We start from the raw sequence: 23,505 nt of genomic DNA on the forward strand, positions 1-23,505 counted from the left end.
TCAAAGCTAAGGTCAATCCAAGCACATCGGAAAAAGAATGAGGCAAAACGGATAAGAAACGAGTGAAATATGCTCACTTTTGTGAAGTAGGATGAATCTGCTCGAACACTGATTTGCAGCTGCATTTTTGATGATTTGAGAGTGATTTGGATGAGTTTGCAAAGTGATTTAAGCTTGGGAATGACTTGGTATTTATAGGAGGGGGTTTAGGTTAGTTGGTGGTTGGTTAATTAATGATAAAACATGTTTAAAACACAAAAAAAAAAAAAAATCACAATTCCCGCTTAAAATCGCATCTGGAACGAGTCTGATCTCCCTTGTGTGCGCTGATCATGTTGTTTGAACGAGATATTAAATAAATTCTAGGCCGGGTTAATTTCAATAAGAAGTCCCAGCCCAGCTGGTTAGGCGTGTGCATTTGAGGTGGGTTACCCGGGTTCGAGTCCCGCGGTTAGCACCCTTTTTATGGTTTAATTTATTTTTGCATTAGAGACATGGGACTTTCATGAATTTACACCAACAATCCCTGTAATTTAAGTTTCAGAATTTACTCTAACAACCTTTGACATTTAATTAAAAACTCATGTTAAGTTATATTTAAAACTAACTTTAATATTTAACTAAGTTAGTTTTGTAAAATCTAACGAGACTAACTAGATTATTATTTTATTTATTTGAAAAGAACAAATAAAACTTTTTATCGTAAAATTAATTAATTTAATTAATTAAATAAAATAGGATAGCTAAATAATGAATTTAAATTAAGGTAAAATCCTTAAACGATTATTTATTTCACGACGTTTTCGAGTTTCATTATTTTACGAGTTTCAACTAGTTTAACGAGTATTGAGCGTAATAAAGAATCGAGAGTCTAGGATAATATATCGTTCAAACGTGAAAATTGCACATAAGTCTAACACAAACATGAATAAAATAGTTTCCTTTTCATTATGATCAATAGTCTCGAATTACAAATGAAACGAAAGTAGAATACAAAGAGAGTACAAGAGTCTAAATATGGAAAGTACAACACAACTTGCCAAAATAAGAAAGTGCGAAAATGCGGAGCGTTACAAATAGGTGCCTCGGCATTTCCAACATATATTATACCAGACGCCATACAACATTGTAAACTACATATCCTATACCAAACACCATCATGAATTACCACGATGTATCATAATATATAAATATGCACATGTGCATAGACAACACAATCATTTACGTCACAATATTTCACACTTGTGTATTTCTAACATATACTATACCAACCACCATATAACATTTGAAAACGTTGTAAACTGATTATAATCATCCGGTAATACATCATATATTACCACTATGCATACTAATTCACCTTATGCACATGTGCATTTCCAACATATACTATACCATATTACATCAAATTATGGAATTAACGATCACATAGTTGTCATCGTCCCATAAACAAATATAAATTATCGTTAAAAGAAAATAACTAACATATAAACCACCATACAAAAAACAACCATAATTTTCAATATAACATCGTTCTATCCAACTTTCTTTCATTAATGTTTTCCACTGTCTTGTCGCCCTTATCATCCATCACATAAGATCCATCACATCGTGCATTCGTCTACTTGTCCTATTCCTTGTATTTCTTTATCTTGCCGTAACTGCACGTGACATCAAAGAATATCGTTCAACAGAAAGTAACAATTGGATGCACATGTGCATATATTACCAACTGCATCATCGACTAATAACCAACCTTTTTTGGCTTTTCACTTAACACTTTTGTATTCGCCTTCCTTTTCATCTGGCAGTTTTGTTGCCCCTTCGTCATTCGATCTCAACAAAAGTGTTATTTTCTTCGCTTTTTTCCATTTTTTTTGCCTACAATAATAATTGAAACATAATATAATCAAACATGCAATTTCAATTAGTATGTGCATTAAACAAACTTTTTCATCATTGTAATGATATGAATTTGTGCATCTATATGCACATGTGCATCACATATTCTTATAATGATGCTTAAAATCAATCCATACGTAAAGTTTAATGTTATGTGCTCAAATTCAATATGCACATATGCATCAGTTTAAACAACAACATCAACAAAATCTAATTACACAAAATCATATACACGTATAGTAAACAAAGCTGCTCATGTTTGCTATGCACATGTGAATCACATGAAACAATAACACCATCATATCCTAATTACACAAAATCACAATAACACCATCATATCCTAATTACACAAAACCACGTATCTTACACAAAACTTCTCAAGTTCACTACGCACATGTGCATTACCTAAAACAACAACACCAACATTTTCTAATTACCCAAAATCGTATACACGTATCCTAAACAAACCTGCTCAAATTCACTATGCACATGAATGATAATATTAACTTTATTTGGTTCACATATACATACTAGGTCGGCTATGGCACTTTATAAGATCTGTGCGATAACATAACAAGCACAGTTAACAGATCAACGAGTTGAATCACATTCATATAAATCATTGATGGAAATCAAAATTACTGATAAAAAACAGATACATAAAGAACAATATATATATATATATATATATATCTACTGGTAATAATCAGATCCTTACCGAGTGTTAGATGGCGTGATTGGTGACTAATTGAGATTTGGCAGGGATAGCCGATCAGCGATTAATAAACGGACACGATTTTTGATTTCTAGGGCATGTCGAGCAATGGTAATCGATGATTTTGTAATCAATTACTGAATGTAATAACAATCAGTAACCGATGATGAATGATTTTGTTCAATTTGTGCCCTGAATCGTGCCCTAATTTGTACGATGATACGGTGATATTGACAATGGAACTCGAATTGCAGAGATTGTAAACACCGGGAAATCGAATTGCAGAGATTATAAACACCATGTTATTAACATTCAATATTTAATTACAATAATACCCCCTGTTCACACTGGTTCTCGCGGTTCTCGCAATAAGGGTGGTTCTCGCATGAACCTTACCCTATATCATGAATTCTTAATATTCATTTGAGAAGAATATTCTTATAAGAAGAAAAATAAATTAATCTAAACCCTATATATTTTTGATCAATGGTTGTGAATCAAGATATAATTTTTATCTACTTTTAATTAATACTTTAATTAATAAGGGTATGATAGACATTTTGATGTAAAATATTAATAAATATTATAAAGAGTTACTCAAATCTAATTAATGTCACCATAATTTCCTCCTTCATCACCATTAATATACACCAATTTTATTAGAAATGACAAAACTATTTAAAAATGTTGTGTCCTACACATATTTTATTATGAGTCAGCAAAATTATTTAAAAATGTTGGGGTCCTACACATTTTGTACCTTACATCAAAACATTGTCTTTATGGTGTAGGAAACATTGTTTTTATGGTGTAGGAGACGTTGAATATGTAGGATCATGTGCATGATTGTTTTTATTGTGTTAGATGCAAAACTATTTTATAGGATAACTCATTAAATAATTAGGGTTCATTAATTTGAATAACATGAATAAATGATAGACTCATTAAATGATTTGTTCAAATTACCTACGTACCCTTTATTCTTTTTATTCTTAATTTGTAATTTCTTCTCATTTGAACTCTCCACTATATATATATATATATATATATATATATATATATATATATATATATATATATAAATTTTGTAAAGATTATAGTTATAACTATTATAAAGTAATTAATAAATAATAAACGAGCCGAACTCGAATTTTAGAAACAAGGCTAAACTGAGTCGTGCTCGAGGTTTTATAAGTTCAATGAGCTTAAGCTTGGCTCGTTTGCACCTCTAGCTTTTATCTAATTCTATTAAAAGATTTCAATTTGTGTCACATGTTATTCTCTCCATCAACTTAGTAATAATATTGTAAATATTATTAATTAATATATTAATTTAATATCTAATATTCTCAATTAACTTCTATATCATGAATTCTTAATATTCAAATAAAAAAAATACTATGAATCACTTCAAATGCTAATATCTGATATTCTTAATTTAATAATCTCTTCGTCGTCTCTATATTGTCAATCAACCATTGGTAAGTCATTGGTTTGAATTATTTTTACTCAATTTAACACATATATTTTTAGCTGCGCCATAATAAAAAAGACTTGTAGATTACATTTTGTTTATCTGATTTCAATGAATATAATAGAACTAGGTTAGAATCCGTGTATTACACGGTTTGATTAAATGTAATTTTATATATTAAATAATAAAAAATTATATCTTTATGAACCTCGTATATTCTATGGGTTAAGTAAATGTAATTTTATATATCAAATAATAAAAAAGTTATATCTTTAAAAACCATGTGTATTACACATATTAAATAAATGTAATTTTGTATCCTAAATAGTAAAAACGTCGTATCTTTAAAAAACCCGTGTATAACCGGGTTGAATAAATCAACCAAATAATAAAAAAAAATTACATCATTTAAAACCTCGTATATTACACGTGTTGAATAGATCTAACAAAGAGTTATATCTTTAAAAACCATGTGTGTTATATAGATTAAATAAATGTAATTTTGTATATTAAATACTAAATATGTAGTATCTTTAAAAAACCCGTGTGTAGTCGGGTTGAGAAATCTACCAAATAATAAAAAATTATATCCTTAAATCTAATTTTACATAGCAAATAATAAAAAAAGAAAAACATTGTCAGCGACCACCAACACCGGAAAATCTTGTAAAAACAAAATAAATAAAATCGGGAAAAAATAACGCCGAATGAAAAGAAGACAAAAAATCTTTGAATCACGCACGCTCGTTGCTGAGAAATTAAATCGAAACGTAAAACATAGAAAAAAATTAATAAGTCATTCCAGGACCCGCGTGTTGGACGAACTTATCAAACGCAGAAAAATAGATGTGACGCGACGGGCCAATTAAATGGGAAAAAATATACGAAAAAATATGTTGTCAGCGGCCACCAACACCGGAAAATCTTGTAAAAACAAAATAAATAAAAACGGAAAAAAAATAACGTCGAATGAAAAGAAGACGTAAAATATTTGAATCACGCACGCTCGTTGCTGAGAAATTAAATCTAAACGTAAAACATAGAAAAAAATAACTAAGTCCATCCAGGATCCGCATGTTGGACGAACTTATCAAACGCAGAAAAATAGATGTGACGCGACGGGCCAATCAAAGGGGAAAAAATATACGAAAAATGTTGAACCTCACACGCATGTTGCGATCCGTTAACTCGCAAAATTTAGAACGAAACGAAAAACTTGGAAAAGATGAAAAGTATGGTGGACTAAAATTGAAAATAAAAAAGAGTTGGGATGAAATTGCAAAAGATGAAAAACTTTGGTTTAAAATAAAAAAAACAAAGGGTCTAAATTGCAAAATTGAAGTTATTTATTAATTTTAGATAAAGATAAAGATAAAAATAAGTAATATCTATATATTTATATATTGGTTATTTATTAATATTATTATTAAAAGAAAATTATTAAACAAATATAAATAAAAATTATAGAGTTGAAGGAGAGAATGACACGTATCCAAAAGATGGTTTCTTTTATTATACTAGATAGATTTATGGCTAGACAAACTATTGAGAATGGTTCTAAATTTGGTATAAGACGAACTAGTATAGAAATGTGTAATGTAACACAATATGTAATTTCAGTCATATGAATAATATATATATATATATATATATATATATATATATATATATATATATATATATATATATATATATATATATATATAGTGTGAGGTTTATTGGGGAACACTAAAAAAGTGAGGAACAGTGGGGAACCGACTCAAACGAACTCCGATTGGACTCATTCCAGCGGCGTTGGAACCGGCTCGTCGAACCCTAACTAGGATCTCTTAACCCTAAACCCTGAATCATAACCCCTAAACCCTAAATATATCAGGGTTTAGCTTTAGGGTTTAGCTCTAGGGTTTAGCTTTAAGGTTTAGCTTTTGGGTTTATGGTTTAGCTTTAGGGTTTACGGTTTTGCTTTAGGGTTTAGTTTTAGGGTTTAGCTTTAGGTTTAGCATTTAGGGTTTAGTTTTTAGGGTTTATAGTTTAGATTTTACGGTTTAGCTTAGGTTTTTGCCTTATTTTTTAGCTTTAGGGTTTAGAGTTTAGGAGTTAGGATTTAGGGTTTAGTGTTAAGAGATCTTAGTTAGGGTTCGACGAGCTGGTTCCAACGCCTCTGGAATGAGTCCAATCGGAGTTCCTTTGAGTCGGTTCCCCGCTGTTCCGCACTTTTTTAGTGTTCCCCAATGAACTTTCCCCTATATATATATATATATATATATATATATATATATATATATATATATATATATATATATATATATATATATATATATATATATATGTGTGTGTGTGTGTGTGTGTGTGTGTGTGTGTGTGTGTGTTTTAGATATTTGAAGTATTCAACCCGTGTAATGTATGGGCTATTATGATATTTTAGTGTAACTAATTAAATATAAGACGGTTTTTGTGATAGACTCAAGTTAGTCGTATGTACACTATTGCCAAATGGTAATAAAAAAACGTCAGTTATATGAAATTTTTATAGATTATATTGTTATATCGTTTTTATTGTATAACACCGTGTAATAGACGAGTTTATAACTTAATAATATAATACACTACATGCTGATTTGCTAGTACATGTCACATTTGCACATCATCTCGACTACTTATTTTGTTACTTGAAAACCTATAAACAATATTCTTCCATATAAAAAAATATTCTTACATATAAATAGAGATATCCTTTTTATTTATTGTATAACAACGTATAATAGACGAGTTTATAACTTAATAATATAATACACTACATGCTGATTTGCTAGTACATGTCACATTTGCACATCATCTCGACTACTTATTTTGTTACTTGAAAACCTATAAACAATATTCTTACATATAAAAAAATATTCTTACATATAAATAGAGTTTGATACGTTTGAATTAAAAAAATAGATATATAAATAACACAACTAAAAAATTATAAAAAGTGAGCTTTTATTTTTGAATGAAAAAAGTTATATTACTCCTATTTTTAAACTACACCAAGAAATATAAAATTAATGGTGGACCCAGGAATTATTTTCTCGGGGTGCGAACGAAGGGTTCAACCAAATTTTCAAGGGGTGCAGTCGAGATTTTTACTTCGAAAATACACTAATTTTTTTAAGGGGACGCCCGCCCACCCAAGCCAAGGCTTGGGTCCACCAATGAAATTAACTCTAGTATTTTTTCTAAGAAGTAAAAATCTCTACCACCTAGCTATAGCTGGAGTGTTGCAAAAAAAAAACGAGCTTAAATATCTTAGTAAGATCTTTCAGGGGTGGACCTAGAGTGATAGAAGGAGTAACCTTCGTTGCCCCTTGACGCTTCGGTGACCCTCGGACGCTAGTGTAAATTTTGGAAAAATCGGATGTTTTTCAATTTCGTTATCTCTTTTTATTGAAACGTTACCTCTATGCGGATTTTCTAGATCCGCCACTAAGATCTTTAATATGTTATACATCCAAACACACACATATCAAAACAATCCTTTTTTAGAATAGCTAACTCATTTATTCTAATCAAACTATTAAATCTACATATTTTATCCACCACCACCACCAAAGAAATTTTTCAACACTTTATAAACATTATTCCAAAGACACTTTGTTTATATAACAACAAATCAACAATAATTAGTAATAATATTATAGTTGTTTAAAAACCATGAAAGTCCACGAAAGAAGTTGTCGGTGTCCTTTTATTTTAAGTAATTGCATAAAGCGTATATATTGTTTTGTACATCCTGTGCACCCCTTTGTTGAATTTGGGGCTCCTTTTTATTCAACTTGCTTTATTGCTTTAATAATTGCGACTCCAATGCATATGCATCCCCTTTTTGATTTTCCATATTTCAATATCAGACGCGTTTTTAGGGTCTCGATCCGTTTTGGGACGCAGTAAAATATATATAATTACACACACACATATATATATATATATATATATAGAGGCCGGTTAACGTACAATATTCCTTAACGTATGATGCGTACAATATGAAAATTACGCACGTTATAAAACTCCAAAACCCTAATGATGCATGTTGAAAACCATAATCACGCATGTACAAAATCAGAAATCACGCATGGGGTAAAAACCTAATCATGCATGTTATAAAACTAATCACGCATGTTATAATTTCATCTCGTACGTATTGTACGTTAAGGAATATTGTATTTTATACTTTATATTTTCACTATATATATACACACACTTTTTTATAATTTCTATACAATTTTATTAACTTGAAAAACATTTTTATTGATTATAATGCATTGTTTATAACTCATAATATAAGACATATGTATTACGTATTTTTTTTTTCTGCATAGTTATAGCAAGCATGTAATTACACATTACATGCTATAATCACGTAATATATATTAACATAATGCATATGATTTTACACAGTTATATATACAATTACGCATAATAGAACACACTTTTTTAAGGAGTCATTAAAAATATATAGAAAAACTATACTCAGGTTATTCAAAAAAATAAAATGCTTGATTTTATATGATGCAAGTTTTTTAAGAAAACTAGTTGATTTTCTGTCCGTGCGTTGCGGGGGGACCCAATGACTGTAAACACGTGTCAGTAACGGCAAGCAGATACCAAATATCAAAACATAAATAAAAATGACGTGGTAAGGGTAGTCACTCTGTCCTAAAATAAGCGATTTTAAATAACCTAATATATAATAATAGGACCCACACGTCCTACACGTTGGAAATTCGGTTGTTTTCAGTTCAGTTATTACAGTGCTAACACGTTAAAATATGGATGAGCTCGGTACACGTAATGGCACCGAAAGTACCGATCCGGAAAATCTCGAAATTAGGTACTGGCACCGAAAATACTCGGTACAATACGGTATGGTATTTGAAGGTAAAAATCAATAAATACATACATGGTGCTAGACCGGTGTCGAACCGAAAGTAACGATTCTGAAAACGCCAAAAGGTGGGTGCCAAATTGGTACCGAAAATGATTTGGTATAGTAAATTTGGTAGCGATACGATACCGGTTTGATTACAGGATTTGATACGATTTGCTCATCAATAATCTAAATATCCAAGTTAATTTTACATGCTACAATTCATTCATTATAGAAAAAGACATAAAAGAAAGCAAAATAAGTTGTTGTGTATATAAAACCTCATTCAAACGAAATACATTTTACTTATTGTGTGTATGAAAAGTAATCTAAACGGTGCAATTACTTGCATTGCTACGTTGCTACAGGATTTGATGAGCTCGGTACCAACCGGTACCGAAAATACCATTACCGAAATCCCCAAAAGTGGGTACATGTACCGAATATACCGGTTACGGTACGGTTCGGTACCGGTCGGTACTGATACGACACCGATTTTTGAGGGTAAAAACCGCTGCCGAACAATACCAAAATACACCCGGTTTTGTAAATTTGATACCGGTACCAGTACCCGTACCCGATACCATTTACTCATCACTTAAGATGTTACTATTTATTCATTTGTATTTATAATATATAGGTAATAATTAAGATGTTACTATTCATTCATTTGTATTTTTAATATATAGGTAATAGGTAATTTTAATATATAGGTAATGGGGAATGTTCATTTGAGAAGAAACTTAGTGTGAGAAGAAAAAGAAGAAAGGGCATAAAGGTAAAACATTAAATAGTTTCTAACTCCTCTCATTAATTATGTTATCTCTAATTAATAAAGTAAAAAACATTTTATCCTACACATTTCAAAATTTATCATACATGTATCTTACTCTTACCGAAATTTACCCTACACATATCTAAATTTATCATACACATTTAAGAATTTATCCTACACATATACTAAAATTTATCCTACACATGTCGAAAATTGTCATTCACCCTAAATATTTTATCTTGAAAAAGTATATTTAAAAGTGAGTTACAATTTTAATTATTAGTTACTAATTAATTACAATTAGACATTTACCTATATGACCTTATTAATAACATTAAATGCACATACTAAATGAAGTAAATGAAGCATTTCTATTGGTTTAAAACTTATTCTTTTTATTCTTACAAATTTTTTCTTCTCATTTGAACCTTCCACTATAGGTAATAATGAAGTAAATGTTATCTGTGTTTAATTTTGTTTTTTTAAATATATAAAAAGTCAACAATTGTTAACTACGAGATTACACTGCCATTCGTTTCCCATTCCTGGTATCCAAAGGAAGATGTTTTACTCGGTTATGCTTCTAACATGTTGGACGATTTAGAAAGAATGGAATGACTATGTTTTTTAAGCGAATAAACCGACTATCCGAAATGTTATTAGTGAAGTCAAAGTGCATGGGTTGCTTACTTGTTGAGGATTAAAAGCCGTGCTAAGTCTGTCCATGTGGAGGAGTCTAAGTTGGAGAGCTTTCAAGGTTGTATAATGTTATTTTTGTAATTTATTATTTCGATCGTATTGTTGATTTGACCAACGTTTTGCTATTTTTGTCGTCAATAAACTTCGTCTTTTAAAAAAAATCTCTTCTTGATCAAGGATCCAAAATTACTCATTACGCTTCAACCTATTTTTTCCATATTATTCTATCATAGTTTTCAGTCTATTTACGTCTTGGATTAAATACGACTAATTAAATATGTCTATGTCTATATAAATATAAATATTGTTAGTTTGACTAGCGTTTTGCTATTGTCGTAGTCAATAAACTTCGTCTTTCAAAATAAATCTCTTCTTGATCAAGGGTTCAAAATAACTCATTAGTTTGACTAGCGTTTTGCTATTGTCGTAGTCAATAAACTTCGTCTTTCAAAATAAATCTCTTCTTGATCAAGGGTTCAAAATAACTCATTACGCTTCACCGTATTTTTTCCATATTATTCTATAATAGTTTTTAGTCTATTTACGTTTTGGATTAAATATGGCTAATTAAATATGAGGTTGTTTGTTTAGCTCTTAATGGGGCTATTAATGATTCAGACTTCTTAATGGTTCAACACTTAATGGTTTAAACTATTTTCGCAAGCAGATGTCCGCATGATTAAGGGGGTGTTTGTTTTTTGTGAAAAGCTCTTCAGGACCTCTTATGTCTGCCCTACGCAGACCACACGCAGACGTTTGAGTCTGCAGTGTGTTTGTTTTCTCGAAGATCTTTCATTAAAAAAGGTCTGCATAACCTCTTTTTGGTGCAGACATAGATCAAGGTCTTCTTGGGTCTGCAGACTCTATTCTCCTCCACAAAACCCTAGCACATCTCCACCCTTCTCCTTCACCTCATCTTCTCAACCGCCGCCGCCCACCCTCCCACTGGCGGCACCTTCCCACCGTCCGCCACCACCATCACAAGATCCAAAACACCAAACACAATCACCATAACTGCAACCTACAACCACTATGGCAACTCCATGGACCTCCGAGACCAGCTGGATAGTGTCATGCGGATCTCTTGAATCCGTCGTCACGTTCGAGACGTTCGATTTTCCAATCGAATCGGAATCCACTCGTCGGAAACCGCCACTCTTTCTGCTACCTCCTTCTTTTTCCGATTCTCAACCCTGTAAGATCAAACATGAGTTTTCTATCCAATTATTATCTGTTTTCTGTTGTTAATTAGTCGATCGATTGATTTTTATTCATTAGATGCGTGTTATCTTTAGCTTTCTATATATGTTGAAAGATAGGTATATAGATATACTTGTATTTTCGGTTTCAAATTCAGTGAAATTATGTACAGTGTTATGTAGGATTAAAGCTATGTGAGTAGTTTATATGAAAATCAACATATTGTTATAAATTAGCTTGAACCTTGCGAGATCAATCGTGAGTTTTCTATTCCATTATATTTGTTTTCTGTTGTTAATTAGTCGATTGATTTTGATTTGGCAGATGCGTGTTATCAGAGCTTATTAAGGTTTCTGTATATGAATATATGATGACTATACAGTGTTATCGGAGCTTATTAAGGTTTATGTATGTGGTAATTAGAATTTGTATGATATTCAGCAGCTTGCAGAACCTAAAAAACAAACAGTCTTCTTCTGCTGCAGATGTGGTCCACAGTCTGTAGACATTCTACCTCTGAAAAAACAAACAGCACCTAAGACATTTGCCTCTGAATAGTTAATCATTATACTAAGTCTGAATAGTTAAGACCTCTTATCTGAATTGGTCAGACATCTGCCTCTGAACGGTTAATCATTATATTGGCTCTTAATGGTTCAGACCTCTTACTAATTCATCATTTAATTATTTAGATCTCTTACTGGTTCAGCACTTACCTATTTAAAAGTTTTCAAATAGCCCCTATGTCTACGTCTCTATAAATATATAAATACACAAATATAACGTACAGATGTTCATTGTTGCACACAAATAAAGAAATAATAATCGATGAAATCTTTTTGGAATATTTTCTTACGTAATAAATTCAGTCATATAATGATATAATCGATTTCACCCTTTTTAACAAAATTAAAACGCTGTTAAAAGCAAAATTAAAATGTTGTTCTTCTCACCCTCACGTCTTTTAAAGATTCATGTCTTTTTTGGCATTATATTCTACCGTTGTAATAATATCACTTTAAAGAATATTCACCAATAAAAAAGTAGAAAAAACTTCTAAATTCAATATATTATACTTCTTATTTAATATGATTAAATGAGGACCTTGATATTCACACACATCAAACCCTATTTTCACACCCTTTAAAGCGCTCCGTTTTGGTTAAATCTGGGCGTTTAGGCCTGCTTTCCAGACAAAAGGTGATCTGATGGTGTACGATGTCCCTGTTCAGTACCTTGAAGTGGTCCGCTTTGGTCAAAACAGAGTGTTTAGGGTTCTTTCTGCAGACAAAGGGTGATAAGACTTGATGCGATGTTATATTTTGTACGATGTTCCAGAAAAGTGTCACGTTTGAACCCTAAGCGTTGCACTTTGGCCAAAGCGCGGCGCTTCGACCCTCATTTCATGCATTTAAGAGGCAGGTCATGCGTTATGTCTCGTATCCTCAAAAAAAATTTTATCCATTTCAAAAAATTGAGGTTGAGGTTCTGTTTGGTTTTTGTTTTAAACTGTGAAAATTCTGTTGAGGAGAGCATTTTTTCAGCGATTACGATGTCGTGGTTTAGCAACTACATTTTCGGTGAATACTCTGAGGAGTCTGTTGTTCCTAATTCTTACGAGGGAACCGCTATTTCTGCCTCGTACGATATACCGATCCCTTACAACATGAGGGAGGAGGAGGTTGTATCTGGCATTCGTTATCGTGACAATACGATGCAGCTGGACTTGAATGTCCCTGTGGAAGACTCCGACGCACAACACGACTATTCGGATTACGGATACGGAGGTGAACCGCATCCTCAGGCTGAATATCCGTACGGTCAGCCAAACTATCCCGTGGAATGCATCCTTAAACTTGATAGCAGCAATATGGTGATATTAGAACACTGTACACTGCATGTAAACACAACGATATCCACATGGCAGAACTCCTCTAGTTGAACTATATTCCGTCTAACATATGACACATGATTAAAGCGCTTCTCTAGACAATCTGGGATTATGTTCCGTTTTATTACAGTCGTCATGATCAACTTCTGCAGAGTGATCTTCATGACTTGAAGTTGTATCCAATTCTTCCATCTCTTCCAAGATCAAATTTTTTCGTTTCGCATGATTATGAAACCTCGTTTCGTGAGGTAGTCTTCTTTGATGTTTCCTAAAATAATCTGAAAGCTCACAAATTTCAATATCATTTTGGTGCTTTTCTAAGTGTTTGTAACTTCGTCTGATTCTGAAGACGATAATTTGTTATATGTATTTTTATGTATCAGCCTACGATTTCTTCTAGAGGGTTCACCTATGGTAGTGTTTTTCCTTTTCTGATTCATACAATGTGAAGAGGAAAGTGTAAAACTTAAATATATATATATATATATATATATGGGACCTCTAAAATGAGAACCACCTCGAGTTGTAAGAACCGTGAGAACTACACCGTACGGGGCGAGGTGGACCAATTTTTTTTTCATAAACGTAGATGCGTGTATTATAAACATATTTGTAAAAAAAATTCAAAAAAAAAAATGTCGTGTGTGTAGTTTTGAGTACCACAAGTTTGTGTTTACGGGTACCGTAAATTAAATCGGAAAATTTACGGTACCCGTAAACACAAACTTGTGGTGCTCAAAACTACACACACGACATTTTTTTTTGATTTTTTTACAAATGTGTTTATAATACACACATCTACGTTTATGAAAAAAAATTTTGGTCCAACTCGCCCCGGATCAAGTAGTTCTCACGGTTCTTACAACTGGAGGTGCTTCTTATTTTAGCGCAATTCTATATATATATATATATAGGATGAGGATCATTACAGAACACTAACTATTGCGAGAACAAAATGAACAACTCTAAAACACTAAATTTTGGGATTTAAGTTTCATTTTTTTAAAATTTTATGTTTCTTACATTCATATATGTGTATTATATATACATAAAAACCCATATTTTTTACCTACACGTAGCTAACATACATGTTGGTAATTTAACCTACACATAACCTACATATGTGTAGGTTATACAAAAACTGAAAATTTTCCATATTTTGTTTTTAAATTTTAGTGTGAGAAACAATAAATCTTACATTTGCAACATTTTCATTTACTTTTTAGGTTTTTAGGATTGAAAAAATAGGTGATTCTTTGTGTTCTGCGTGTTCTCGCAATATTTTGTGTTCTGCATAGAACCTTCCCCTATATATATATATATATATATATATATATAATACTGACAATTAAATTATATATGTTTTGTATAAATAAAACAACTTTAAATCAACTTTAAATTATATATGTTTTATAAAAATAAAACGAAAATCTACAACTTAAAAAAAAAAAACACACACACACACACACACAACCAAATACAACCAAACAACAAACCAACAACTCATTTTTTCCACCAAAACCACTTTTTTCCCCCAAAAATAACCAGCCAGCCCTAAACGCCCCGCTTTGGTCAAAGCGAGGCGCTTTGGTACGAGGTCATCGGACAAGGACTGACAGGCTCAGCCCTTGTCTGTTGACTTTATCTTAAAGCGCCCCGCTTTTACCAAAACGAGACGTTTTAGGGTGTGCGAATAAACCAAGGGGGTGTGTAAATAGCCTGAGCCTTAAATGACGGTGAAAATGATTTATATTTTATATTGACAACAAGTTTATTGTACCCTACTAAAAGTCATACATCAAATTCAAAAGTTCGAAATATATACACACATTTTAACTGAAAATGGGATATCTTCATCAATTTAAAATTGAAGTATTTTTAAACATCATGTGGCCAAAAAGAAACACGAGTAAATACAAATACGTCTTTGTCATTTGATGTAATTTTACTGAATAGATTTTTGTTTTCTTTTATGGACAATGATATTTTCAACAGCCATAGAATATAATTACTACATCATACAAAGATTCTTAATGTTTTTTCAACCCTTATGTAATTCCCTTTTTTAATGAATAGCAAATAAACTAGTATTCAAACTTACTTCAAACGTCGAGAACAAGATTTTAAACCCAATTCCCTAGTTTGAATCCGTTCCAGTGATCCCGTTTCACCAACCGTACCCAGTAAAAATCCCACAAATATAGCGAAGCTACTAGTAGGGTCTGAGGAGGGTGGGTGTAGGCAGACCTTACCTCTACCCTTGGAGATAGAGAGGCTGCTTTCAGAGGCTCTCGGCTCCAACGAAAAGTAAAAAATAATAAATATACACACACGTGTGTGTGTATATAATTGTATACTAAAAAAAACGATGTTACAAAAGAAACATAGGAAGTGATGAAAAAAGTAACATAGTTAAATAGATTCATATAAGGCATCCTAGGGCAACAAATAGACCTATATACAGTGGCGGATCTAGAAAATTCTTATAGGGGTAACGTTTCAAAAAAAGGGTGACGAAATCGAAAAAACGGCAAAAAAGTCATTTTTTCCAATATTTACACTACCGCTGAAGCGTCAGAGGGTAGCGGAGGCTACCCCTTATTATAAGGTAGGCCCGCCCCTGCCTAGATACATGAAGATAGGAAATCACTAACCCTAAAACATAGGTAAAACCCGTCTATACCCCCTAAAGGTCATTAACCTTTATCATACGTCTCCACAAACTCTTATCCTCGACCATGTGCAAATCTAGCAAATCTTGTCTATTTTTCTCATCCCAAGTCATTTTGGGCCTACCTCTACTCGTCCTCCCCTCCACATTGATGGTTTCCACTACTCTAACTGGCGCCGTTGTTTGTCTCCTCTTCACATGCCCAAACCACCTTAATCTCCCCTCCTTTATCTTATCCGTAATACTAGCAACTCCTAACCTTTCCCTAAAAACCTCATTTCTTATTTGTCTAACCTTGTGTGCCCATGTATCCACCTTAGCATCCTCATCTCTGCTACCTCCATATTTCGCGATTGTGTTTTCTTGATGGCCCAACTTTCTGTCCCATACAATAAAGTCGGTTTGATAGCAACTCTATAAAATTTTCCCTTTAATTTAGCTGGGAACTTCTTCTCGCACAATACCCCAATGGCTACTCGCCACCTGTTCCAACCAACCTGTAAGCGGTGGGCCCCCTCATCCTTTTGGACAAAAGATCCTAAATACTTGAACTTGGTGGTCCAAGGAACCACTTGACCCATAATGGTGATCTGTGTTTCCTCCCCATCGCATGCACCACTAAAGTCATTGTAAAGGTACTCTGTCTTAGAGCGACTAATCCTTAAGCCTTTTTCCCCTAATGTTGCTCGCCACTGATCTAACCTTGCATTTAGGTCATGTTTAGTATCTACAACTAGCACAATATCATCTGCAAAAAGCATAGACCATGGAAATGTATCTTTGTTGGTGCATACGTCTGTCGACTTCGTCTTGTATCGAGTCTTGTACTAAGTATGTTAGATCAGGGCACGTAGTTCGAGAAATAGAGTTTAAGGTAATTTCGCTTGAACATGTAATTCCGCTTGAAAGTGTAGATGTTGTAATTCCGTGCGGAATTAGATTCCGCTTGGAATTCTAATTCCGCTTAGGATCGTTTCAAACGGAATTAAAACACTATAAATAGGATTCAAGCGAAATCATTTGTAACCTTCGTGATTCCGGTACCGAAGTGCTGCCGACGCGTCGTTTGATCTGTATTGCTGTGATATCAATAAAACAAGACGATTAATAGTGAAACAAGCTGTTTTGCAAGTCCGTTTCTTTGATTCTGCCTCTGAAACAGACAAGAACTCTTCTGATTGACTCGTTTGGGTCACGAATCGATCCTATAAGTGGTATCAGAGCTCAGGAAGAAGAGTTCTTGCGAAAACAGCCATAATTTCTGTCTTCTATACCTTCTTTTCGAAATTGAACTAGTTTTCATGGTCAAAATTTCTTGAATTTCACATATTAAGTGCGAAACAGTGTTTTAATGAATCCTTGAGAAAATTGGACCTTAATTCAATCTATATTTGATAAAATCAGTAATTCCGTTTGTACATCAGATCGAAAAAAATGACGTCAGCCTAATTCCGTACGGAATTACCAGCTTGATTTCAAACGAAATTACATAATTTCGCTTGAAATTCCTTATTTCGCTTCTGTGTGTAATTTCGTTTGAGCCGGTTCACACGAAATCACCTAATTCCGCGCGGGATTAACTAATTCCGCTTGAAATAGTTAATTCCGTTTCAAAGTGTTATTTTGTGTGAGTAATTCCGCGTGGAATTACTAATTCCGTTTGAGAATTGCAATTCCGTGTGAACTTAGTATTCCGTGTGAAAATCTAATTTCGTTTGAAAAGTGTTGTGCAGGTAATCTCGTTTGAGGAGGAATTTCACTTGGAAAGATATTCCGTTTGAAACTTCTAATTTCATTTGAACTTGTAATTTTGTGAAAAATTTGCCGAAACATGGACGAGGAATTTTACAATGCGTTTGCAACACCTGTTGCTCCTGTTACTGCTGCCGAAACATTGTACAGTGAGAATGAGACAGGAACTTACCAAAAACCACCCAAGCTAATGTTCATTGAAGATTTTAAAGGTTGGCAAAATCGATTTGAGAACTGGGTGCAAGCATATAAGTTTGACGCATGGTGTGCTTTAAACAAAGATTACGAGAAACCGAAAAACGAGCGTGGGCTTGAAAAAGCTTTTTGTGACTTTTCTAAGAGTGATAAATTGAAGTATACAAGTGAGAAAATGATGATTAGTCTTTTACAACAAGTAGTAAAGGAAGATATCTTTGTTTTACTTCAACATGAGAACACTGCTAGATCGATTTGGAATGCATTGATTCAAAAGTTCAAAGGAAGTGCAGATATGATTAAAAACAGAAAGGCATTACTGAAGAAATCATTTGATATGTTTGTAGCTTTCGAAGGTGAATCAACAAACACGACCATTGACAGATATTGTCATCTTGTTTTGGAAATGGGAAGATTGGATATAAAGAAAGATGACGAGGAGTGGGTTGATAAACTAGCTGAAGCACTACCACAACATAAGTGGGGAACTTATTTGATGATTGTGAAACACATGAGGAAGTCTGAGAATATGAATTTGGCACAGTTCATTCAGAAAATTGAAGAGCATGAATTGGATATTCAGAAAACTGCTATCATGACGAATCCGAATGCTCAACAAGATGTCAGTTTATATTACAGAGGGAACAAGTTTGAGGCTAACCCCAGCTCCAGCCCAAAGATCCAAACTGGTTTTAGTGCTGACAGTTCGTCTGGAACAAAGGGTAGTAATGTAACTCAAAGTACATCTTCGTCTTCGTATTCAAGCTTTGATCCAAATCATACAACATCAAGTTCTCAAAGACATAACTCAGCGAATCTTTAATGCAATGTTACATTGAATATTCAAAATGGTCAAGATCTGTCTCCAGAAGTTGCAAAACAACATATGGCATCACTTGTTACTATGTTAGAGTCATATGAAAGCTTGATTGGTGGTAAAATTGGAAATCCAATGCTAATCAAAGAGGATTATGACCAAATCGATGCTGAAGAACTGGAGTTGATGGATGTGAAGTGGTGCTTAGCCAGTGCGTTTAGGAGAGCAGAAAAGTTTCAGCAAATCACTGGTAGAGATGAGTTTCGGGGAATGGCTACTTCTCCTTTGGGATTTGATAAATCAACAGTTACATGTTTTCGTTGTAAAGTAAAGGGTCATTTTAAAAGAGAATGTACAAATAAAGAAGCAACCGGGAATCAAGAAAAGAATGATTATTATCAGAAGTCAATTTTTCATCAGATTACTCAACAAAAGGAACCACAAACTGCACATGCTCGGGGCATTGATGATGGAAAAAGGAAAATGATCGAAGATGCAAATAAGAAAGCTTATTTTGGTATCATTGATCAAGATGATGAGAAAATGGCTGCAGGTTTTAGCTGGGATTAATACGTTCAAGATAACCCACACTTAAGCTCAGCCTTTGTTGCTCGAATCTTGGAGGAAACATCTGATAAATCTAAACCAAAAAGAATACCGATTTTTCCAGAATTGGGAGTTGAGGCAGATACCGATGATGAAGAAGAATATATTGAAAAAGCTAGAAGAGGTTTAGATACTGATAGTTTTAATTTGTTTTTTGTAGAAAAGATCGAGATGCTGAAAGAAAAAAGAGCTGATCGATTGAAAAGAGAATGGGAAGAGACAGAAGAAAGAAAAGCTGTAGAAGATAAAGGAAAAGTAGAAGCTAAGAAAGCATAAGTTGAAGAAAATTCAACAAAGGAAGCTGAGGAACAGAAAGCTGAAATAGAATCTGAAGAACCAGTGGTTGAAAAGATTATAGAGAAAATCGTTGAAGTGGAGAAAGCGGTAGAGAAAATTGTTGAGGTTGAAAAATTAGTCGAAGTAGAGAAAATCGTAGAAGTAGAAAAAATCATTGAAGTTGAGAAAATTGTCGAGGTTATAAAGATAATTGAAAAAGTGGTTGAAGTTGAAAAACCATGTTTGAAGTGTTTAGAATCTTGCAAAGCTTGTGAGGAGAAAGATAAGAAGATTGCTGAATTAGAGAAGATTAAAGAAGATTTACTGTCTGATGTGAAGTACGTGAAGGAATCATATGATGTGCTGAACAAAACAGTTGATAGTATGAAAAGAACGAATTCGGAAATTGAAAATGCAATGACAAAAATGAACTCGACATTAATGATGAAACAGAAGGTCATCAATGAGTATACTGAAGACTGTGCTAAGCTGAAGCACGATTTAGAGCTTGAAAAAATTGAGAGTGAAAGGATTAAACGATTATTGTTGAGTTATACAACATGTGATTATTTGATTGATCGTGTGTATCCTACTATTGCAGGTCTTGAAGCATTCAAGGAGGAAAAGACTGAAGATACTGATACTGGTAAGAAACAAAGTGTCAAGAATAACAGATGTCCGTCCCCGATCTATGAGAGTTATTCTCCTAGAAATCCAAATGAGGAACGTGTAAATAAGGCTCTCAACATCAAATTAAAGTCTGAAATCATTGATGAATTACCAGACAATATTGATGTCACATTCACAGCGTCTGACACTGATCATGAGTCTGAGTTATTAAAGAAAGTGGTCGATCAGGTGTTGGATACGGATGAAGAGTCAAAACCGGAGTCTAAGTCTGAAAGTTTGAGTTCGTCAGAAAAGAGTCCGAGTTCTCCAGTCAAACGGGTTTACAATAAAGAATTTTTATTATCAAAATCTAATTTGAATGATGGATCAATCAAAGTAGCTTATACTTTGAATGATTCAGACAAATTATATTCTGATGAGGAATTTCCAATAAAAAGTGTTAAAACTGAAATGATCAAACATGTTTTCAAATTAACAGAAATTAACATTTCTGAAATAAAAGATTTAAATCTTGAAGAAAAACCTAACAAGTACACTTCTTCAAGAATTCAACAAAGAGTAAACAGGAACATGGGTTACGGTTGTGGTTATGGTTTTCAATAGAAACCAAACCATAACAGTAATTTCAAAAAGAAAGGTCTTGGTTTTAGTTCTTCAGAAAATTATAAAAATGAGAAAAATTATAAACCAAAAACAAAATTTGTTTCAGGAGGTAGTTCTGACGAAGAGCAGAAGAAACCATTCTGGAAACAGTCTAATCAAGAGTTTCTTGCTGAAATAAAGAAGAATGTGAAGAAATTTGCTCCAAGAGTTGACAGAAGAACCTGTTTTAAGTGTCAAATGGCTGGACACATTGCTTGGAATTGCCACAAGTCAACTGATTCAAAACAGGGAGTTTCTTCTAACTCTGAAATGAGAAGGAAATGTGTGGATAAATCAGAACAATCAAAAGAAAAATTCAAAATGTTTAATAAATCGAGTTTTGAATCGGGTGAAAGTTCAAAACGCTTTTACAAAAGGAAAGGTGATTTGAACAAACAAAAGTGGGTTGTTAAATCTGAAAGCAGTTCTGACAATGAATCTGATTCCATAAAATTAGAGGAGTCATTTGTTGAGAAAAAGGTTGTGAATTCCGTTCCCGAGTTGAACGATGAAAATTTTCCTACATTGTCAAAGGAAAATTTGAAGAAGAAAGTTGGTAAGGTTGAAATTTCAGATCAATTCTTTGTTGGTAAGAAAGAATTTGATGCTGAAAAAGTGTTTAATGGAAAAGTTAAACATATTTTCGGGAAAATGGTTGATGGGAAAGTAAAGGGTGCAAAAGAATTTTACAAATCAAAATGTTGGTGGGATAGATGTGTACCAGAATCTCCCAAGACTGGTCAGGCTTGGGGGAAATTATTTCCTAACTGAAATCCTGACTTGCCGGAGCTCCCAGGTTGGTAAGAGTGGAGCAGGAATCGGCATCATTCTTTGTATCAGGTTTGATTGGTTTGACCTACAAGTGGTAAATCAGGGACATTAATTTGTACTTGATTTTCTACGAGTGGTAGTTGTTGTGAAAACCTAAGATTATTAAAATTGTTCCAAATGGTTGAAAGAGCAATGTGATGAATTGAACCCCAACCTACAAGTGGTAACAACACAACTTATTTTCCGGAAAAACCATTTTGATAAGTGTTTTGAAATCTCAATGGGAAAATAGTTTGTTGTGAGGGGGAGTTCTGATTGTTTATGCCAAGAGGATGGCGAATTGAAGCTTGAAAATCAGTTGTCACTTTGCTTGTACAGTTTGTTTTCAAAGTTCTTACATATTAGAAAATTTGAAAAAGCCAAAAACATGATAAAATTAAAAAATGAGTTTTGTTGAATAAAAGAGGAAATGATAGTACATCAGTGGACTATCACAACACGCTAAAGAATTGGAGAGTTAAAATGTGATAAACGGTCTCACTGAGGATGTGTCAGTAGGTTTTTACACATTCAGTAAATTGTTTTCGGGATATAAACCTAAAAAATCAAACTTGCTTATCTCGTGGGGAACATTTCTTGGATATATAGGTAACCCCCGAAATCTTGTTTGAAAGGTCCCTCTTTCTGAGATACTAGGTCTTTATACTCAGTGATATCTAGGGTATTATCCCGGGACTTCTGATTTTGCGGAAGCAATGGCCTAGTCCCCGTATAATACTTTCTGCTTGCTTGAAATATAGCGTTGCTCTCAGAACAAAAATGACGAAACATTGCAAAATGCTAACCATGTGCTATTGAAGAAAAGATTCTCTAAAGGGAACACACCAAAAGACGAGCCGTCATCTCTTTGCGGAACGGAAGTTCTGACCTGAGCTCTCACAGTTTCGCATTTAACCCTTTTACAGATATCATCTAGGTATACTCACCTGTAAGACTGAATATTGGGATCTGGATACGAGAGTATATTCAAGTGGTGGGACACGCAAATAAGTTTAAGTGCTTAAAACATTAATCTCGTATCTCGAAACAGTTGAACTTTGTGTGAGAATCTAAGTGGACCAATATACTGACAATCTAAGTGAACTGTTTAGAGCTTAAAAATGTATAAAGCTTAACGGTGTTAGTGATGTGTCTCATAAACTGATATGATCCTCTTGCACAAACTCGCAAAAATATAGTCTGTAAATATTTCTTTAGTGCATTTCATTATAAAAAAATTCCAAAAAGATTTTTAGTGTGTTTTAGCATAATTTTTTGAAAATACAAAAAGATTTTCAACAACTGATAATGAAAAGCTGATTTTCAAAATTCAAGTGCTAAACATGACGAACATGTTTGGGAAGAGTTTGTTTGAAAGTTATATTTTCAAGTGGTCATCAGATATATTAAATGCTAAATCTTTGAGATCGATTCTTGCAAAAGTTTAAATTTATCAAATTGTTAAATTTGTAAATCTTATTTTGAGGTAGAGGATGTACAGGATAACCTGGAGTATATTTCTAAGAAGAGAGCCAGGGTTCGAT

The 23,505-nt window shown here is 33.1% G+C and overlaps 1 protein-coding gene across 1 annotated transcript; it reads right to left on the reverse strand.

The window, feature by feature from the left end:
* Positions 1-13,643: 13,643 nt before the first annotated feature.
* On the reverse strand, positions 13,644-16,994 carry LOC118481045. The gene is made up of 3 exons (XM_035976133.1): positions 16,717-16,994; positions 16,359-16,612; positions 13,644-13,840 (listed from the first exon to the last, which is right to left on the reverse strand). The coding sequence occupies exons 1-3, from the start codon at positions 16,992-16,994 to the stop codon at positions 13,644-13,646; spliced, it is 729 nt and encodes a 242-aa protein (XP_035832026.1).
* Positions 16,995-23,505: the final 6,511 nt, after the last annotated feature.

The sequence above is a fragment of the Helianthus annuus genome, chromosome 8 (assembly GCF_002127325.2).
Source record: "Helianthus annuus cultivar XRQ/B chromosome 8, HanXRQr2.0-SUNRISE, whole genome shotgun sequence".
In the NCBI taxonomy this organism is placed as follows: Eukaryota; Viridiplantae; Streptophyta; class Magnoliopsida; order Asterales; family Asteraceae; genus Helianthus; species Helianthus annuus.

What these genes read in the sequence shown, in the direction of transcription:
- LOC118481045 (XM_035976133.1), bottom strand. Translation starts at nt 16,994, where the DNA reads ATGCTTTTTGCAGATGATATTGTGCTAGTTGTAGATACTAAACATGAC. An exon ending in TTACAGGTTGGTTGGAACAG is followed by an intron (nt 16,613 to 16,716) that starts GTGGCGAGTAGC and finishes TGTATGGGACAG; the next exon opens with AAAGTTGGGCCATCAAGAAA. An exon ending in GGAGGGGAGGACGAGTAGAG is followed by an intron (nt 13,841 to 16,358) that starts GTAGGCCCAAAA and finishes GTGAGCTTTCAG; the next exon opens with ATTATTTTAGGAAACATCAA.